The sequence below is a fragment of the Haliaeetus leucocephalus genome, unplaced genomic scaffold (genome assembly GCF_000737465.1).
Source record: "Haliaeetus leucocephalus isolate CR32 unplaced genomic scaffold, Haliaeetus_leucocephalus-4.0 Scaffold173, whole genome shotgun sequence".
Classification (NCBI taxonomy): domain Eukaryota; kingdom Metazoa; phylum Chordata; class Aves; order Accipitriformes; family Accipitridae; genus Haliaeetus; species Haliaeetus leucocephalus.
Window position 1 is genome coordinate 13,635,523 of NW_010972609.1, and position 19,682 is coordinate 13,655,204.

The 19,682-nt window shown below is 37.0% G+C and overlaps 1 protein-coding gene across 1 annotated transcript in view; it reads left to right on the forward strand.

Moving 5' to 3' along the window:
• The window catches only part of OTOG (otogelin), a 108,226-nt gene extending 96,118 nt beyond the window's left edge, over window positions 1-12,108 (forward strand). Inside the window, exons 47-55 of the mRNA XM_010563840.1 lie at window positions 281-379; window positions 1,115-1,155; window positions 2,307-2,382; window positions 3,336-3,514; window positions 4,297-4,401; window positions 4,821-4,940; window positions 6,246-6,291; window positions 10,925-11,004; window positions 11,908-12,108. Coding sequence (XP_010562142.1) covers window positions 281-379; window positions 1,115-1,155; window positions 2,307-2,382; window positions 3,336-3,514; window positions 4,297-4,401; window positions 4,821-4,940; window positions 6,246-6,291; window positions 10,925-11,004; window positions 11,908-12,108 — 947 coding nt within the window. The remainder of the gene's footprint in view (window positions 1-280; window positions 380-1,114; window positions 1,156-2,306; window positions 2,383-3,335; window positions 3,515-4,296; window positions 4,402-4,820; window positions 4,941-6,245; window positions 6,292-10,924; window positions 11,005-11,907) is intronic.
• The last annotated feature ends 7,574 nt before the right edge of the window (window positions 12,109-19,682 follow it).

The following is a 19,682-nucleotide window of genomic DNA, read 5'->3' on the forward strand; positions in this document are numbered from 1 at the left end:
AAGCATTATCTGAATATCTGTATCATGGAGACAAATGAGTAATTTCAGACGCCAAATTCTGGAGATTTAAAACTGTTTTAAATATTTGCCTAGAGTAGTTGTACTTCACGCTACTATTACCTGATGGTAACAATTAAATTTTGATTATTAATCTTTTCAGGTAAGATGTTTTCTAAAGGTATTTATTATGAATAAGTAATTTACTATCTCTTGATTCATATTTCTGTTCATCACAATATGACAACCTTTGTTTATTGGACTTTCTTTTCCTTAATTTTAGTTTGTGAAATACATCGCTGTCCTGAATTCAAATGTATGCTAGGCATGTCTTTGGTGGAGGTATGGAGCCCAGAGAAGTGCTGCCCCTTTCAGACCTGTGGTAAAATGACTGATTTTCATTTTAGTTGCCTTAGACAATAAGACACTGACAAGAGCTTTGGCCTCTTGGGTTTAAGTCCAGTGTAAGCCAGCTATACCATTGTGCTCTGCTCATGAACAAATGATATAGAAAAGTCATCTCATGGTACTGAACTTCTTAATCTGCCTGTTTTGGTTTTTCTTGCTTCACAAGGGTGATAGCATACTGTAGAATTTGCCTGTCCAAACTGGGTGACTTACCATCTTGAAAATTTTGTAAGAGCTAGTAAATTATTTATGGCAAAAAAAAAAGTTAGGTTCACAGGTCAGCAATTTGCCAGTTTACAAAGACGGTAGTATATCATACATCTCTTTGTGATGCCTTAAACACAATTCTCCATTGTTTTATATAGATTGTAATGATTGTCATCGCTGCAAGGAGGCTAGCGGCTGGAATGATAATCTGTTCTTTTAATGTGTTCAGGTGGACTGCAGTTGATACAATGCAGTAAACATTACGATGTAAATTGTTGTAATAAGTGAAGGTGGTTATAGCAGCTGGTATTAGTTTTCAGGATGGAATAGAAATCAAACATAATTCTGGACTCCCCAGATGGGTATATTGCAAAAAAAAAACCAGCACAACTTCTTCAGTGATGACTTGTAAAACTGCCATTTCTATTCTCCGATGTTCTGTTTTAAGCAAATGGCATATAACTTTCTAAACTATTCTTTCTGTTATCATATTTTGTTTTAGAATGTGCATGCGAAACGATCCCCAAACCTCAGTGCAAGCTGGTATGAAATTAATCTTCTTTGTCAGTATTCTTTTATTAATTTATTAATAAATCTATTTATCTGTATGTTACTAATAGTTTTGTCAGTGAAATATGAAATGCCATGTCATTCTCTTTTTTTTTTAATTGCTTTACAAGAAGATATATCCATTTTTAAGAAGCCAGCTAAGTTTAAATATCTTGCAGAATAATACGTCTGTATAGCATTGATATTTCTGTAATTTTTATGACCATATCCTGCCCTGCAGTATTTGTAGAATGGAACTGCTTTCATGTACCCAGGAATAAAATTTTGTTTTTAAATTGGTAGAACTAAATGCTTTAAAGCATCAGTGTTTTGTCAGTATTATTTGTTATAGTGAATATGTTAACATATGTCATGCACTCAGACCGCTGACTATGCAGAACTTATAAACTGTATTTCATTGTGACTTGTCCTGCATTGCAAAAATGCTTATTAGCATTGCTCGGTTAGGTTCTCAGTCAGTACTGGGTATGTTTTGATTTTGCTTGTCATTATTTTATCCAGAAAATAATATTGTGATGGGAATAATTTATAAAAATTATAGTTTGGAGTCCTAGGAAGGAATTGGAAATAGTGCTCATTTTTTATAGAGGAAATGAAAATGCTTTGTAAGTGAGGTTGTTGTTAGTACTTTCATTTCATAGATGAAGAAACTTGGTTATAAGCAATCAGGACTGGCAGAAAACTGTGAGAAGAATCTTAATATGCATACATATAAACAATAAAAGGCAAAACTAAAAAGTACATCTGTACTACTGTAATACTATTTATATCCATTAAGTTATTCCATGAAAGAATACACTCCACATTGCACGGAGATTTCTGTGCAAAGGCAAGCCATTGCATTTCCTCATTGGCCTGCCTTAGTCTTTTCTGTCCTAAATGGCTGCTGTACTGACACCAACAATCATTCCCGTTTTTCAGGTGTAAAAAAAAATTCCCATTTGATATCATTACTAAATTAAATGTCCCTGTGGGTGATGAAAGTGGGTTCAAAATAGGTTTCTAGGAGCAAGAGATACTGCTACTCAAATCCTGAAGGAAAGGTGTTTAGAAGAAAAAGATCATACAAATAAGAAAACACTGTCGTTTCACTTCTCTTTTTTTTTCTCCTTTTATACACTTAGGGGCAGAAACTTCAGATAGATGAACAGTTTCAGAACAGTACAGAAAATATCTGTAACTGTGTTAAGTACAAATGTGGTAAGTCAGAAAAGAATTTAATTCATAGAAATACCCTTTCAAGTGCTAAGGTAAATTAGGAATTATAAATCAGATGTTCACTTCTGACGTGATACTGACGAGGCAAGAATTGACTGACATAATTCACAAACAGTGTAAGAAAAGGCAAGGAAATAGGACCCCTCCCTAAGTACTTGGTTTGTTTATGGCCTGTCCTTGTATTCTGTTAATTCCTGCAGCAGGAAGTCTGTGCAGGGAAATAGCAGACAGAGTTTTGGGAAAGTTGGATGGTGTTGACTAAGCAGCCTGCATATTGCTGAGCTGGAGTAAGGACTCCAGCAAGAAGCTGAAACACACGCTCAACGTCCACATATAGAAAAGTCCCACTAACCCATTATGGGAACTACTCAGGAGCTGGTAGATATGCTTATGTGCTTTGCAAGATCAAGGATAGCGTTCAGCACCATGCAAACTCATCTTAGAGCATGCCCAATAGCATCTGGGAAAACTCAGGAAAAAATAATTCCTGTGGGGCACCCAGTTGGCCAATAGAGTTGGGATTGTTCTTGCCTAGATTTCTACATCAAAGATGTATACTTCTGAGCTAATTATCCTCTGCACCCTCAGTAATCAGTGGGGAGAAACCAAAATTTCTCAGGTACATTCTTATACTGAAGTAGACTTGTAAAACAGATTAGTTGAAAAAGCCTGCACTGTCATTTTGGTGGTGCAGCTAATAGAATATAATATTTTTATTTAGATTCCATGCGTGGTTAAATCTAAAATAATTTGCCAATTATAGTGAAGCATTAGACTAGTATTAACAGTTTATATTTGAAAATCTGACCCATAATTGTTAAAGAGGTAGAGTAGCTTTTTCCATTCCTTTTTACTTTCTGAAACATTTTTTAACAGAATTTTGATACCAAGCTGATTGTCCTGAGCATGCTGTTTATTTTTTTGTTTTCTTGTAGTGAGAGACAAAGTTTGCCTGAATAATGAGAGAGGTGTGCTGCTTCCTGGACAAACGGTCGTGGAACACAGTGCAGATGGCATTTGCCATATTTCTTATTGTACAAATGTGATTGATCCCTCCACTAAATACTACCGAATAAACACATCTTCAATAGACTGTACTGTCAAGTGCAAAGCTGTAAGAAATTCAGAATTTGAGACAGTATATTGTGACTTGTGGTCTTAATTACATTTCACTGGGTTTTGTTGAGTAGATTAGTCATAGGAACGAGATCAAAAGAGTAACTATGAGATCTCCCTCTAATGACGTGCTACCGCACTTCTGATAGAAGTTTATAGAACTTTCACTCCCTTCACTGTTTTCTCCCCCATGTAAATCTTACACAGACTAATGTATATAGCATTCTGCCACCTTGCATCCCTGTATAACTATAGCTGCATTATGTGCAAACTGGTACAAATTCCTGGCAGACATTAGCTCAATAAGAATTGGTAAGACAATAATTATAAATAGAAGAATAATTCTAAATGTGGTGAAAACAGCTTTGTAAAATAAGGAAATGATACCTCATCTTTTTACAAAGTATGATACATTACCATGGGAATAGTATATAGATTACTTTTTCTAATTATGTACTTACTTGATGTCTAATGTGTAAAAAGTCAAAATTCCAGTGGTTCTTGAAGTAGCTGTCAGACTTACATTTGAAAATGGTAGAAAGACCAGTTCATTCTCTCAAGAGTTGGAACTTCTCCCCATTTACTTCAATTAAGGTCTAAGGTATTTTATGAAAGCTTCATGAATGTACAGCATGTACAAATGTAAGCTATGTGGTTTTGAAAGTTACTTAAAAACCTTCCCTAAAATCAGATACCTGAAAAAAATCTGTCCATTACTGTAGTAAAATGTTGAGCTGCAAGATGGTCTCGTACAAGGAATAATCTATTTTATTTTGGCAGAACCAAGTCTATCAGCCTCCAAAAGATTTAACAACTTGCTGTGGTAGCTGTAAGAACTTGTCTTGTCTCCATACCTTCAGCAATGGCACAGTTTCCAATTTTAAGGTGAGTTTATACATGTCTTACTCCCTCAAAATACTGAGCAGTAAACAAAAAAATATAAGCTACTGTACATATATTGCCATATAAAATGTGCAAAGAACAACTTTATTTGGCCAAATACTAGGAACAGTTTTGCATGCACACAACATTAATTTCTTGGAGTGTCAATCATGTAGCTGTCTACAAAGATTAAGGGATTTGATATATCAGAGAATTATCGTCAACTTGACTATTTTAGAACCTGCTTAACATTATGTATTTAGTGGACTTTCAAGTTCTGTACTTAAACAGAACTTTAACATGCTATAAGTATTACTTTTGATTCAGACAAGACCACATTCAATGGAATTGTATTATAAATACTTATAATACTGTTTTTGCTGAGTTGCTGAGTAAGGATTCTGGTTTACAATTTTTAACAGCCTGGTACTGTTTGGATTTCAAACTGCATCAGATATGAATGCACTAACACAGCAATAGGACCAGTTCTGGTTTCCTCTTCAGTTGGCTGCCCACCCTTTAATGAAACTGAATGTGTGAAGGTCAGTGTTCAATACATTGTTTGCATTCCAGCTATGATTTATGTTTGCATGAAAAGATTAACACTGACAAAAGACATTTTTACCTCTAGAAGGGAGAAATTATAAATTCTTGCAATGCCTGCATTTTTGCCCAGACATTTGAAGGTGAAAAATCTCTAACTCTACACATACAGTGTGCCACCAGACTGCCCAGTTACACAGCTGGAGAGACCTCCACTCAAAAAAAAAAATTTTTTTCATAGAGGCTTGTAATATCAAACTAGTCCTCATACAGCTGTCTGAACTTGGATGCTTTTCTGGGTTGGACTTACCCTTTCTAACTGATTTTCTGCATATAACAATTTGATTCATCACAGCAGTCAAAAATATTGAAGAAATGGAAAGATTGTCTGAATATCAGGAAAATCTTTTCCACAGTGAGACATAAGGTTTTGCAGACTAGTTTTGCAGGAGAAGCAAAAGCTCTACTTGAATTTGCAAAATGACGTTAGTCTAAGTGCCTGGAAATGTATGCTGGGAGCAATCTCACATTGCTGTCTGTAGTTCTACATTTACATGTGGATGGGAGGATACTTTCCTTAATGAATGATAGTACACAAGCAGGGAACAGTCCTAAAGGAATTAGGTGGCTGTAATTCTTCCTTGCAGATAACAATGAATTGGTTCTTCAGAGTGAGTCACAGTTTCACAGCTGGTGAAAGGCCTTTTGCTGTTCTAGGCAAACTAAAAAAGTTAAGGCATAGAGATAGATCATCATGGCTTGAGATACTGAGGTGGACATCAAAAATTGAACTTCAAGGTAATCCTGAGAGAGCTTTTTAAGAAGCTGCAGCTATTCTTCCCACAGTACTCTGGGGAGTGCTTCATGCTACAGCACTGAAGACAGCCATGATTCTCCACTATGGGGAATGAGTGGCTTCTCATATAAATGAGATTTCTTCCTGCTTTGATTTCAGAATGAGTTTTTTGTGATTGTCAGTATGGCCTCTACAAGAAGTCAGAGGTTTACTCTTAAGTAACAGAGGATGGAAGCAGACTTAATGCCACATTTCCTCTCCAAATGTGGCATTTTGATAGCTGGTGATGTATAGTGGCATTCAGTGACAACCACTTAACATTCACTTGTGTTATAACAGTCAAGTTAGATCATTTACAGCCAAACCTTCATCCACTCACCAGAGTGCTGCATTTGCCTGAATAACGTTGCAGAGCTTTATCTGGAAGATATTTCTAATAGTACAGATATATGGGAATGAATGTTTGAAAAATTAAAGGTTTTTTTGTCTTCATTTCTGTCTTGGTCAGGTTGGAGGCTATGTTGTACCATTCTTAGAAGGATGCTGCAAAACATGTAAGTGATTAATGACACTTCGTGCCTCACAAGCCTGTCTGATTTGTTGTTACCTTAGAAATAAGGTTGATTCTTTCCTGCATGAAAGCTTGATTCACTGATCTCAAAGGCTGTGCTTTTCCCAGTTTTACTCATGTGAATACCAGTGAAACTAGTGGAGTTAAATCAGAAGAAAGTAGTTTAACATTGAAGGGCTTCCTCTACTGATAGTGACTGTGGCTGGCCAAGTCACTGAAATTGCTACCTTGAGTATTTTGTAGTTTTCATGTAAAACTCCTCAAAATATTAGTTACTGCATTTAGTATAATAAAAGGTACTGTGTCTTGGAAGGCACCTTAAAACATGCTTCACCTGCATTCATATCTTCATATTTGGTAAAAATGAAGATTTATCTATGCAGTTTGTAAGTTAATGCTGTAAGTAATTAACTGATTGTAATATAGTCTTAGCTTCCATTAATAGACATAGTTCAGAAGCTTTCAGGCAATACCTTTTAAAAGAACTTACAATTAAAAAATCCCCCTTACTTGATTACCAAGATATGTTTTGACATCTATGAGTGCTAATAAAGGTTCTCTGGAAAAAATAAAATAATTCTCTGCAGAATTCATTCCAAATATGCTAATTCTTAATATAAATCAAGACCAAAGTACATTTTTTCTTAACACACTGGTACATAGCTGGAACATTTTGGCTGATTTCATGAAGAAATTAGCCTGAGGCAGACAACTAACCTGAAGAATCTAAGCTCAGATACTTGAAGTTGACAATGTTAAAAGCAATTGAAAAAGAGATTTTATACTGGGCAGTATCAGATTATCTTCTAAAAGGTGCAAAAATCTCACTTCATTTGTATAAGTGGCTGGAATAGTGACCTAAAAGCTAAAGATAGTAGGAGATAAAGTGTGGGAGAGAGCTGGAGAAAAATGCAGGTATTTCCTGCTGTGTGGGATGGGACTTGAACAATCGTGACTACCAGATAGGGTACCACATGCACAGTTACTGCAGTGGGATTTGTGTCACCAACTGGGAGGTACCTTTTGGTGTTATTCCTGATGTATTGCATTTTGTAGTACAAAGTTTATTGAAACTGTAAGATTTACCCTCTCTTTTTTCTGCTCCTGATCACTTTAAGGGAATGGTAATCTCTCTTCATGTTTTTTCACTCTGATGCACCTGCGTTTGTCCTAGTTCTGCAGACAATTCTCCATAGGCTCTTTGAGATTAGTTTTTGATTATCTGACATTACCCTTCAATGCCTTAGCAGCCATATAAGCCAGTTTCTGAAGAAACAATTTAAGACCGTTAAAAATCCATTAAGCTACTTTTCAGCAAGACAGAAGATCCTGCTACTATACTTAGATAAAAATCATAACCACAGTCTTAAATAATTAAGGCAAAAGTAAAGTTATTAAACTGGGGGGTGCATCACAAAGTAAAATTAAACCCTTGAAAAATCCAGTGACTTCTGACATGCATTTAAAAGTAGATTAATAGTTTTGATTTCACACCTTTTTATAGACAACATAGTACCTCTATGAATCATGTAGTTCCTTCTGACTCCGAACAAATCTGCCATGAGAGCTGTTAGTCAATTGTAATTGTGTGAATCATTTTATGAGGAGGGTTATCAGGTTGTTTTCTTTTGATGTACTTTACCATTAGAAACCATTGTGATTTTTGCTTTCAGTTTTAAGTGGTATTTGAAAATTAAGTCCCAGGAGTTCCATCAAAACCTAGAGAGTTTTTACAAACACTGCTCTGAGGAAATTATACTATTGCTTGCTTGTAGCCCCAAAGGACAACTTAAATTTGGGGTACCAGGTTGTTTTAGTTATATCAGCATAGATCGGATGGTTCCTGGTTTTGACATTAGGCTTAGCAGTGCAAGTAATACCTGGACACAGTCCTGAGCTGCTGGCACAGTGATCCCTGCTTGAGCTGGGAGGTAGGACTAGATGACCTCGAGAGGTCCCTTCCAACCTCAGCCATTCTGTGATTATGTAATATACAGACATTTTAAGGTTGAATTCTTTTCTCAAATATGCCAAAATCTAATAACTCCAGAATGTTTCATACTGGTAGGGGATCCTTTGTAACATGTACTCTGTTCAATATGCAATATTCTTACCAGGTTCTTCAGTGTCAATGTTTCTCCCATTCCCTGTTAGCCCAGTCACTCCTACAGCCTATACTAGCTGTAACACAGGTACATTTTCCTGGAAATAAGTAGGACCAACCCAAACAGCATCATTGTTGATTTCCAACAATGTACTCCCTGATGGGAGCATCAGGCCTCACATTACCCAATTATGCCAAAAGCTGCAGTGTAGTATAACTGCTCATGGTTCAGGGTGGCTCACAGTTTGGTTTTGTTTTTCATTTTGCACTGTGTGGGCAGTGCATTGTTGTTAGCCAACAATGTACTGTTGGTAGTATGCACTTGCATAGTCTTTAGCTTGCTGCATGTGTAAAATTGCTGTGTTTAAAAATGTAAGCTAATTCCATTATGTTTGCAGTGCTGTAGAACATAGAGACTAATGGCTTTGCTTGTTAAACATTGTAAAGAATTTAAAACAACATTTTTGCAGATGATGTATCATACAGTTTTGCTTCCAGTGGCATACACAGTAGAAGCAGGTCATTTCTTTCCCATCCATAGTTAGGACAGTGTACTGAAAATAGCAAGTCTAAGTTTATTCCATGAAAATTGAGATGATCTTTGTTCTTTTTAGTAGAGCATGATAATTATTTGAATTGTCACATGGTATGAATGCAATTGTTTTGGCATTTATTTTGTAAAAACATCTCTCTATTTCTGTAGGAGAAATTATGTTGACTGTCATTTTGTACGTCACTAAGTGATACATCCTTTCTTAAATTACACTCATGACTCTAGGAGTACTACACTGAAATCTATATTACTCTTTCATATTGACACCACTTTAAATGACAAAGGTGTTACGAGTCAACTCAAAATGTAAGCAAGGATTTTCAACCATACAGACTGAAAAAGAATCTCATCATAACGTGACATGTATAAGATGCTCACATGTTTTATAAGGTTGTTCGTGGAAAAGTGTATTATGTTGTAGAGCTCATCAAAAGCCACTGGACATTAAAGTACATGCATGGAAATACATTATATATTTATTTCTTTGAGATATGATGTACTTTCACTATAGCTTGGATGAATTCATAGCCACAGCTGCACTGAATTTTCCATCCTACACACCAAGTATAATATAAAAGAAGAAAAGACATGAATAGGACTATGAGAAACATGAAATAATGGTGAGTTTTTTATTTTCAAAAACAATTTCTTTTTTTCTTCATTTCTTAGTTTACTTTTTCCCTAAGCAAATATAATTCAATGATAGTCGAGCAGTAGCCAGCCATTTCTGATTGTAGATTTTTATTTGCTTCCAAGAAGATTCATTGTTGTCCTTTCTTTCACATTTCAGAAACCTCTGCTATGTCTAGAAACAGTAGCAGACTTTTATGTTTAAAAAAACAAAAAAACAAAAAAAAAACCAAAACCACCACAAAAAGTACTTCTCTTTGAGAAGCAGTATTAACCTGGTTTGACAGTGATTAGAGCAGGGAACTGGACATCGCACGTCAAGATATAATAAACCTCTGTCACAGTTCAATATTAGGTATTGTTCAAACCAGTGAGACTTTCATTGCCCTTGCTTTTCTGGAGCTAACAGTATTCACCTTTTGTCAACATCTTTGGATTTCTTGGCTGAAAGAAAATGCAGCTCTGTAAGTGGAGGGTCATGTGGGACTGCATCATGGTGTGTAAAATCTGCTGTGAAACTGTGGAAGCTATTATAATGGAATGGACTATTCATTTCTCTTACAGATCTGCAATGTGATGTGGTTTCTTCAGCACAGAGAGGATCATTGTAAGAAGATACTGTGCTTTCTGGTCTCTAACAACTGAACTTTTTACTGAACTACTTTGCTTTTCTTCAAACGTTCAGGATTCCCTTCTTAAATTAACTCCTCATTTCATTTCATGATTTCATTTTATCTTCTTTATTCATCCATATACTTCGTACCTACTTCTTTGAGAAAAATTGTGGAAATAATGCCAATGAAAATGTAAATTAAAAAATTCATTTGTTGACTGGTGTTCTTTTTCTTATTTAATAAAAACATACAGAAATGTTCTTCATCAGGTTCTGCTGTTAAGTGTTCATTTTAAACTTTGTTTATGCCACTGGAATGCAATTGCTGCTATGAAAGTTTGTTACAGTTATTTCATAGAAAATGCATTTTATGCATTATTGACAAGCCTTCTCGCAGGAGTGGATGATCTACTTCACAGAATTTTTTGAAAGACAGTGGACTTACTCTTAAAAGACTTCTGAGTGAAGAATGAACCTTTTACAATTATTATTGAAGTTACAAGGACACAGATTACTTTAATGCATGAAATAGAATAGTTTTAAAAGTGATACAATGTATAGCTAACGTCACTTTGCCAAAGTTTTGTCTGTGCAGTGATGTATTGGGTATTTTCTTCCTTGTGTCTCTTGACCCCATAAAACGTTCAGGAATCTTCTTGTCTCTGAAATGTTTAGAATTTTGAGCTGATATTTTTCAATCAATGCCCATTTTGCAGGTAAGGAAGATGGAAAATTCTGTAAAAAGGTGACTGTTAGGATGACTATCCGCAAGAATGACTGCAGGAGTAACACACCAGTAAGTAAATAACTATCACAATTTCTTTTTAATAGAAGAGGGGAAAAAAAAAAAAAAGAGAGAAAAAGAAGGAAGAAAGGGAACACAAATTCCACAAGGCTATTGCCTGCATCTCTCTCACAGAGTCAGGTTTCTATGTTTCATAGAGCTGTTTTAATGTTTCCCTGCATTCTCAGCAATCATCTCCTCAAATAATAAGAAAAAGGGGGATGGGACTTCTGCTTTTGTATGCATTTAGGTGCATGTTGATTTAGTGCAAATCCAAGGTCTCAGTTCAACCTATAATGCAATTATTATATGCAAATTGATATAACAGAATCTTGCCTGTGCTATACTACAGTTAAAACAGCTGCAGATGTGTTTAATTTTCTGTCTGGCTAGGGAAAGTAAATGCCAACTTTATGAAGGAAGGAATCTTGGATCCTGAAGGGTTTTTTTTTAGATGGCAGTGTGAGCATACTGTAAAATGTGTAGGAAGAATGAGGCACTATCTGTGTGTCTGCCGAAGGATTTACTGTAGGAGGACACCAACCATGTTCTGTTGGACAGTAAGGCAGTGTGAGCAGCAGCAAGGGTGTAGACAGACGTCTCATGTGAGATGTGTAAGAGTGCCTGGAAAAGCTGTAATAAAAGAGTATAGGGAAACAGCTGTAACCTCTAAAATGACTCTGAGAGTACGTTTTGTAGAGTAAACTGTTGAGCAGCCAGAAAATTTAGTTTCAGCGTCTCATTGAACAGAAATGCAAATCCTGACTATAAAACTTGAAAAAATTCCCGGTTTGACTGTTTCTGTTACAGTCTTTATTACAGTTTTGGTAGCATTAGTAATGATTCTCCTTGGAACTCCTAACTTTATTTCCTAGCTGCTTCAATTTGCTGATTATTCTTCATGTTTGTTACCAGGTGAACATTGTTTCATGTGATGGAAAGTGCCCGTCTGCAAGCATTTACAACTACAACATCAACACATACGCAAGATTCTGCAAATGTTGCAGGGAGCTCAGACTACAGAGACGAACTGTGCAATTGTATTGCACCAGTAATTCAACCTGGGTCAGCTATTCAATCCAAGAGCCTACAGATTGTTCTTGCCAATGGTCTTAAAAAGAGCATAAAAGGAAAGAAAACGGCAAGCCCAGCTGTTCCCAGCATAAGATAATTTGAATAGTTTATCTATTAAAAATACAGTACCCGATCCACTGCATTTTACCAGTTTAATGCTAAAAGATAAAAGAACAAAAATGGTTTTGGACTCTTCTAAATATCTGAAGAATGGCTTTGCATCATTTGTATTGTGATTTGTCTTCATGTTCATTCACAGGGATTGTTTTAAGAGTTCTTGTGATATGTGCCAACTTAAAAGGTGAAGTGATTTACATTAGAGACCCTTCAAGAAAAAGACCACCATCTATTTTGTTCTGGAAGGCTGGCCCACTCTTTGCCAGGCACCCATTCCTGTTTTAAATCACTGATTGGCTTATCTGGCAGCAGTTCGCTATTTTGAATGCATTGCAATTGTGCAAATATATTCAGTGTCTATTAAGAAAAATTTTTTGGACAACATGAGAAGAATTTTCAGTTTAAATCATATTCCTATTGCAAAGTAGAGCGTGTGTGAAAAATTCAATTAAAGGTGGTTTTTGTTTTTTTTTTTTAATCAGGGAAACATTGTCAATACTGATAACTGTATGTAATATTCCCTGGTAATAATTTCAGTTTTTCTAGTGTATTTTATGTTGTAGTGATAAGCATTATGGCAAACATGTATGTATGGAACAGATAGACTGTTTTTAGGCTATCTAGATTAGTCATTAGTAGTTCATTCATCTTTCTGCTAAACAATATGACATAAACTGAAAATACACAGATTTAACAAATGAAAACCATTTTACATTCCTTTATATAGATACACCTTAAATTAAAACATTCAGCTTATGAAATGCACCATAGGAGAATGAACTTTGTTTAACACTAATTTTAAAGATCTGAAAATTCATTAGGCAAAAGAAAACCAGGATTATGTATCTGTCTAAAGGAAAAACAAAGTTGAAAATCTTTGTCATCAGTGTAGTAGAATGTAACTTCTTATGGCAAGTGTTTGATATTGAAAATGTACCATTTTAAGGTTTGAAATTTCAAAGGCAGTTTTGCTTATGAACTTGAACAGTTAACATTTTGTTGTAATGAATTAATTTTTTTTTCTCCTCTAAGATAATGTGGCTGTTCTATTATTTTCCAACAAATGCCACCAAGATTCAGCAAACATTTGGTAGCTTTCATTTTGTAGATTAAAATTGTAGATAGCAGATAGTGATACGCTTGAGATCCTATAATAGAAAATAGATTTCAGCATAACTTCTTAAAAAGCTGCTTGTCTGCAGTTAATCCAAAGAAAAACGTATTGTTAAAATCAGTCGTGAACATTTTTTATATTAATTTTGTATACTGTACATTTCATTCTTACAGTACCTAATAAACAACAGGAATTTTGTTACAAATAATTTTGCTGTCATTGTTAAAGCAGCTTACTGTTGTGATTCAACACACGGTGTTTACTAATTTGTTTTTCAGCAGTGCACATGGTTAATTTTAGTGTTTGCTGCTATCACTAGTACTAATGATCTAATACTAAATCAAGGAAGACCTACATATGGGTTTTTGAAAATCTGCATCTTTTTGATTCTATCAGAGTTTACTTTCATCCTTAGAAATGCAAAATACAATGATGTCATTTTATTCAAAACAAAAATTGGAAAACTATTGCTCATCAAAGTATAACAACAAATTTCTGACACTGTCAGATAGGCTGTTCTGGAAAAACAGGAAAAAAGAAGGGTATATTTCTGCACATTTCCTTTTCACAGCTTTTTCCAAAACTGGCCCTCAGGATTGACTGCAATGAGTAGACTGTGTTTTGATTAAGTGTAGACATTTTGTTATAATACAGTTGTTGTGTAGTGATGATTACCCTTCAGTACTTAGGGCCAGAAAAGTCGTTAAGATCCAACTGTGATATGTGCAGTCCCTACCCGTTTAAGTAAGACATGTTCCTTGTTCAAAGACATCTTCTAAATCATAGGAAAGCACAGAGTCTGGGAGGAGTGCATCCTTTGGAAAACCATGGATTGAGGAGCAGAAAAAAAAGCTGTTTACAAGACATTAAGCAGACATAAGTCCTTGAACCCAAGTGCCTAAAATTCAAGCTTTGGCATTTGCAAAGGTGAAGTTAAGCCTCCCTGAGTACCAGCTGGCAGATGCTATCCTAGAGGGTAGGAATTAATAAGAGCTGTTTCTTTTGCTCTCAAGCAAGATGCATTTGCTGTGAAACGCCAGCTACCAACATGAGGGACAGGATTAGAGCAGGAATTAGGCCAGCCGCCATGTTTCTATCAGCTGCGGTGTGATCCCTGCTCTTGCCACTTGAGCTAATGGCAAAGCACTCGTTGCTGCCAGCAGCACAAGGCAGTTACTCTGAAAACCATTCGAGATCCAAACTTTCAGCTCTTGGTTGAAGAGCAAAGTTAGTACTGGCAGTAAGAGTAGAAAGCAGACTGTAGTGTATCCAGTAACCATAATTAAACACTGCTGCTGCCTCTACTTCAGGAGTAAAATAATAAACATCATGTTAAGTCCCTACTTCTGATCTTGTAAACATGAGGCTTATGCTGAGAGAAACAAGGGGAAAGATCTAAACTGCCTATGGCTTGACAGGGGAAGCTACTTTTATCTCTGCCTCCGTGTTAAATTCCTTCACGGATGCTTAACCTGCCTGCCTGTGGTTAGGTCAAAGCAACCTGGGCCTTTACAATGTATTTACCTTGCACTGTGCACAAAGCAGCTCAGCTGGATAAAGATTTTGCCATATTTGTACTTCCACGTCTTTGGAAACCAAAGGGACCTCAATGAGCTGTGGGTTTCATCTGACCCTCCCATGCAGGAGACACTTGGACTGTAAAAATATCTGAGTCAATACAGCTTTACTTCCTTACTAGGAAGTTGTCTTTTGCTTGATTATATAGGTCTAATACAAAGGGTATACAGCACTGAAGCTATGCTCTTTATAATACGTGCATTTTACTATCGCAACCTTGTTTGTGTCTTTATTACCCATAAAGGCATACGTGCACTTGGAGCTAATGAAATACCAGAGCCTTTATGTAAGTTCTTACAGTGGCAAAAGTTAAATCCTGCATTCAGCACATAAAACAAGTCACTGGAGGGGAACTACCTTTCTAAAAGCATTGCTGCCATGACACGCTCTGTTGTTATGGTTGCTCCTGTTGCAGCAGTGCACTGTGCATGGTTCAGAGACAAAACCATGACTGGGTCCTTCGCTGAAGATTTCTTGCAGTATTTTGTGGAAGAACAGTGCTTCCTAGGGAAAAAAAAAAGAAAGAAAAACCTGGGTTTAGAAGTCCAAGAGAACAAAAAAAAGCTGCCTATCTAGCAGCTTCTGGGTAGTCTTTTGGAGAGCCCCCTCAGCTGGGTGACTGCTGGAGCAGCAACCAGCGTGAAGGCCGGAGCAGGGAGACGTTGCTCCCACACAAACACAGGGAGAGGGCAGGAGAAAACACCTGTGCTCCTGCTGCCTCTCAGAGGGGAAGCCTGAAGGGGTTACGGAGAGGCCTCCTCCCCTCCCTCCAGCTAAAAAGCCAATTTGCACCAGCTGAAGCCCATTTCTGTGCTTACTCCACTCCCGAAGGTCACGTTCTCCTTACATTTGTTTGCATAAGGTCACGTTCTCCTTACATTTGTTTGCATATGTGGAGTTTCTCCACAAAAGTGATTCTTAATGTAGGTATAGAAACATCATAGGCTTGTATCTTGTTAAAACTAGGATTTTAAAATCTTTCCAATGCTGGATTGTTTTCCATCTTTGAATAAAATATTTAGCGATTTGAGTATGGAAACATTGCTTGTTTGTTACGGTGCTGATTGCTCATTGTTATCTCCTTTAAAAAAAACACTTTACTTGCATTACCCCAAGCAAGCTTAGCCAGCCATGATTCACAGGAAAATAGAAATGATTTGGCAGCTGGAGCCCTTAGTGTGATGGGTATTGGCCATTAAGAAAGGCCTTTAAAAAGAAATATAGTAATATCAATTGCGCTATCAAAACGCTCACTGTCTGGTTATTAGTACATGATCTGGTCTCGGGATAACAGCCTCTCAAATAATTCTTCCTCTAATTAGTGATAGTGCTGCCTGGTGCTTTGGTAAATTAATCTGAAATATTGGCATCTGTTGGTCTGCAGCTTAATGCAAACTATTAGTCACAAGTTAAATAACTTGCATCTCCTCAGATGGCCTCTCAAGTATGCAGTCCATGAAGTCAGACCAAAATAATTAAAAAAATGTTGTTCTCATTCTTATCTCTGCCCACACCATCATCTTTCTCCCCAGTGCAACTGGCTAGCCATGAATAATTAAAATGAAGTAACAGCTGCTACGCAGATGGTGATTTTTTTGGAAAAATCCCCTCTCAGTTTGATGAAGACGTATAACATCTTTAGAAATAGCACCTGACAGACTGCCATCCCCTCAGGTCTGCTTTCTGTATGGACTTTTGACCAAGGCTTTGATGATGTCAACTCACTTTAGCCGTTTAAAACCTAGATATCTGAATTGACTCGGGTGTCCAGGCTCCATCCATCACCAAAGAAAGAGAGGTGCATCCAGAGAGTGACTCATCCCATCCTAAAATAAGTGTCTAAGATAGATGTGATGAATCATCCTCCAGATGTATCATCTTTCCTTTTCACTGTAGAGAGAACCTGGATAGCAAGATGTGGTTAGGCACCTCGTTTTTAGGTTGTTAAAATTAGTTGGAATGAAATTCACCCTTAATGGTTAAAGATATGTCAACAGGCTCAAAAGTCAGCTACTCTGATTGTGTATACGGCATCTTATCCAACCTCCTCATAAGAGGTGATTAATGGTAATATTTGATTTGCATGAAGCTGAATGTAATGTGTCTTGTACAGTTTTTCCTGTATGTCTTAAAATATACTCATTTCGTATGACAGCTAAACTATCCCTGTATCTCTAGAGCTGAAGAAAGACGTCATCAGGCAAATCTTCAAGATAGAAAAGCGCAACTGAATTTGGGAAGATACAATGCGTTTATTGCCATGACAAGGTGTTATATTAGCAGGAAAAGATCCATAAGGTGAGTGAATTTTGACGTACTTCTATTTTATAGACCTTTTATTGTGTAAGTGTTGGCTCAAGTCTTGCAGGTGATTTGTGATCTTGCTTTCTAAGCTTTTGGCTTCCAAGATCTTTAAGATAATGCAATTCTTCAGAATGTTATGAAACCCACCTATGAAATATCTTTGTGCTTTAGCTCTTTAGAGTGTCTGGAGTTGAGTTCAAGGCAGCAGAGAGGCTTTTGAACACACAGGCCTTTCCCAACTGTTTGATTTTTTTATACGATTGCCCAGGAGCAGATTCTGACCTCAGTTAATATACTTGAAAGGAACACCAGATTTGGTGTTTGGTTTTTCTCAAGACTGATATAGTTCATGAATTGAGTATGTGAGATTTGTCCAATATGTGCCTTGTGTAGTAGAAGGTTGGAAAGAAAAAAAAATATAGCAGAGCACTTTAATAATTCTTTTTGATTAATAATGCAGAAGTCTGATCTTAAGCATGAAATATCAAAGGCGGAATAGCTGGAGTATTGCCTAATGTTGAGACCATGCCTGTTCTTGATCTCTGTTCTTAATCCCCCAACTGTCTTTTCTGGACCATATTCCATGTTGAGCTCCACAGTGATGTTTTATTTTACTAAATAGCGGGAAAAGCAGAGAAGGACCTTCTGAGACAAGGGCATCAAGGTGCCTAATAGGCCTGATCTCTAACCTGGCTGTATGCAGGGTGGTGTCCTTTGATTGTAAAACAGGACCGTCACTAATAATGTGGTCCTCCATTTCCTATCTGTAGAAGATAGCTGCTATATTTCCTTTTTTTTTTTTTTGGGTCCTCAAAGAACCCCACCCTGCCCAAGCAAAGCTATTTCCACAAGTGGCAAAAGTTAGCTGTATGACAACTAATCACTAAAGCAAAGTGTTCTTGTTAAATATTGCTGGAGTGATTAGATACTAGATAACACAGTCAGTAGCACATGAAGATCATTTTGTATTGGAATTGTACCTTGTATAGCCCAGCATTCCCTTTCCAACCTCTTGCTCCTGAGGAAACTGCAAGAAGGGGGAAGTTTTAGATTAGTGTTTTCGGAATAAAAAAGGTGATTTAGAATTTTGCGTGCAAAACTGGCATTTTTAGGCAAATATACTGACAGGCTGTCCAACACTAATAGCAAAGTCCCCCATCTCTTATGAATCATAAAAAAAACTTTCAATGATTATTTGCTTGCAATTAATTGCACAGGCCAATTGGATGCTGTGAGGAAACACATGGCTTCACAGTTAGGTGGTTTTTGGTTTATGGGAGAGGAATAGGCCCTGGCTATTGGTACCATTTATTGTTACTTGTGGGTTCACCATAACCCTCTTTAAGGCCATGTTGTATGCAGGCAGCTAGGAAGCAGATTTTGCTGATGCAGTGTTTATGCTCAGTTTGGTAAATAGCTTCCCCTCACCTCTATTTTTTTCAGGCTCCACACCTGGAAATCCCCTTGGCCTCTCCCAGTGTTATTGTTAAAGATAGCGGTTGTTTAAAAGCATTTTTCCACTGGCGGTCTGACAGGATTGCAGTAGTACCACCTGGGGCAGGACCAACCTTGTGGAGAATGGAGCATGAGTTCATATTGCACTCCTGCTTATGTATTTTCCTGGAACTCCAAGTTCTCCAGATGAAAACTTTTTAGAAGAAAACTGGGGCCTGACAAAAAGGCTGGCTTAAAAAATAAATAAATGCTTATTGTATCTGCTTTATATAACTTTAAGTGGAAAAAAACCCTCACTTTTAGTTAAAATCCCTAAAATGTTAAAAGCGGTTTTCTGGCAACCTTCTTATTTTCAAGTATTTTATTGGAATATCAGCATTTTCGATCCTGTCCCTCATCCTTTTCTCTTCCCCTCTGGAAGAGGAGGAGAAAGGACATGAGGAATGAGATTTTTGAGGAAAACTTTTAGAATTTTATCTCTTCAAATTGGACTGGCAAGCCCAATTCTCATGAAGTTGTTATTCAGGGGAAAGTGGGAATCAGTACCTAAAGGGCCTGTTGTGAGTTTCAATATTAGAGGGGAGGGGAAAAAAAAACCCTCTCTTGATAATGGAGTTAAAATGATGTATTCTGTGGTTATGCTGATAGCAATGGGCCTGAGTGCTGCCCTTGGTGTAGTATCAATATAGGTTTGCCACGTGTCTCCAGACCCCACTGCCTGTGCGTTTTGCTGGTGATGCCAGAATAGGGTCAGAGCAAGCCAAAAAGGCAGGGGCTGAAGACTGCTGCTGTTTTCCCTAGCAAATGCCTGTGGGATTTTTGATGAAGGTTTCTGGCTCTGAATTATTTCAGATGGGGATGTGTCCATGCTCTCTCAGGGCTGCAGTTTTGCCTTGTCTGAAGGCAGTGACGGAGATATAGCGGCTGCACAGGGCCACAAAGTTTGTTACCTGTTACAGCTTGGCTGTGAAGCTTTGGGCTGCCCACCAAAATAAAGAGTTGTAGATCACAGTTAATGCAAGGATGCAATTTCTGTGATGTTACAGTA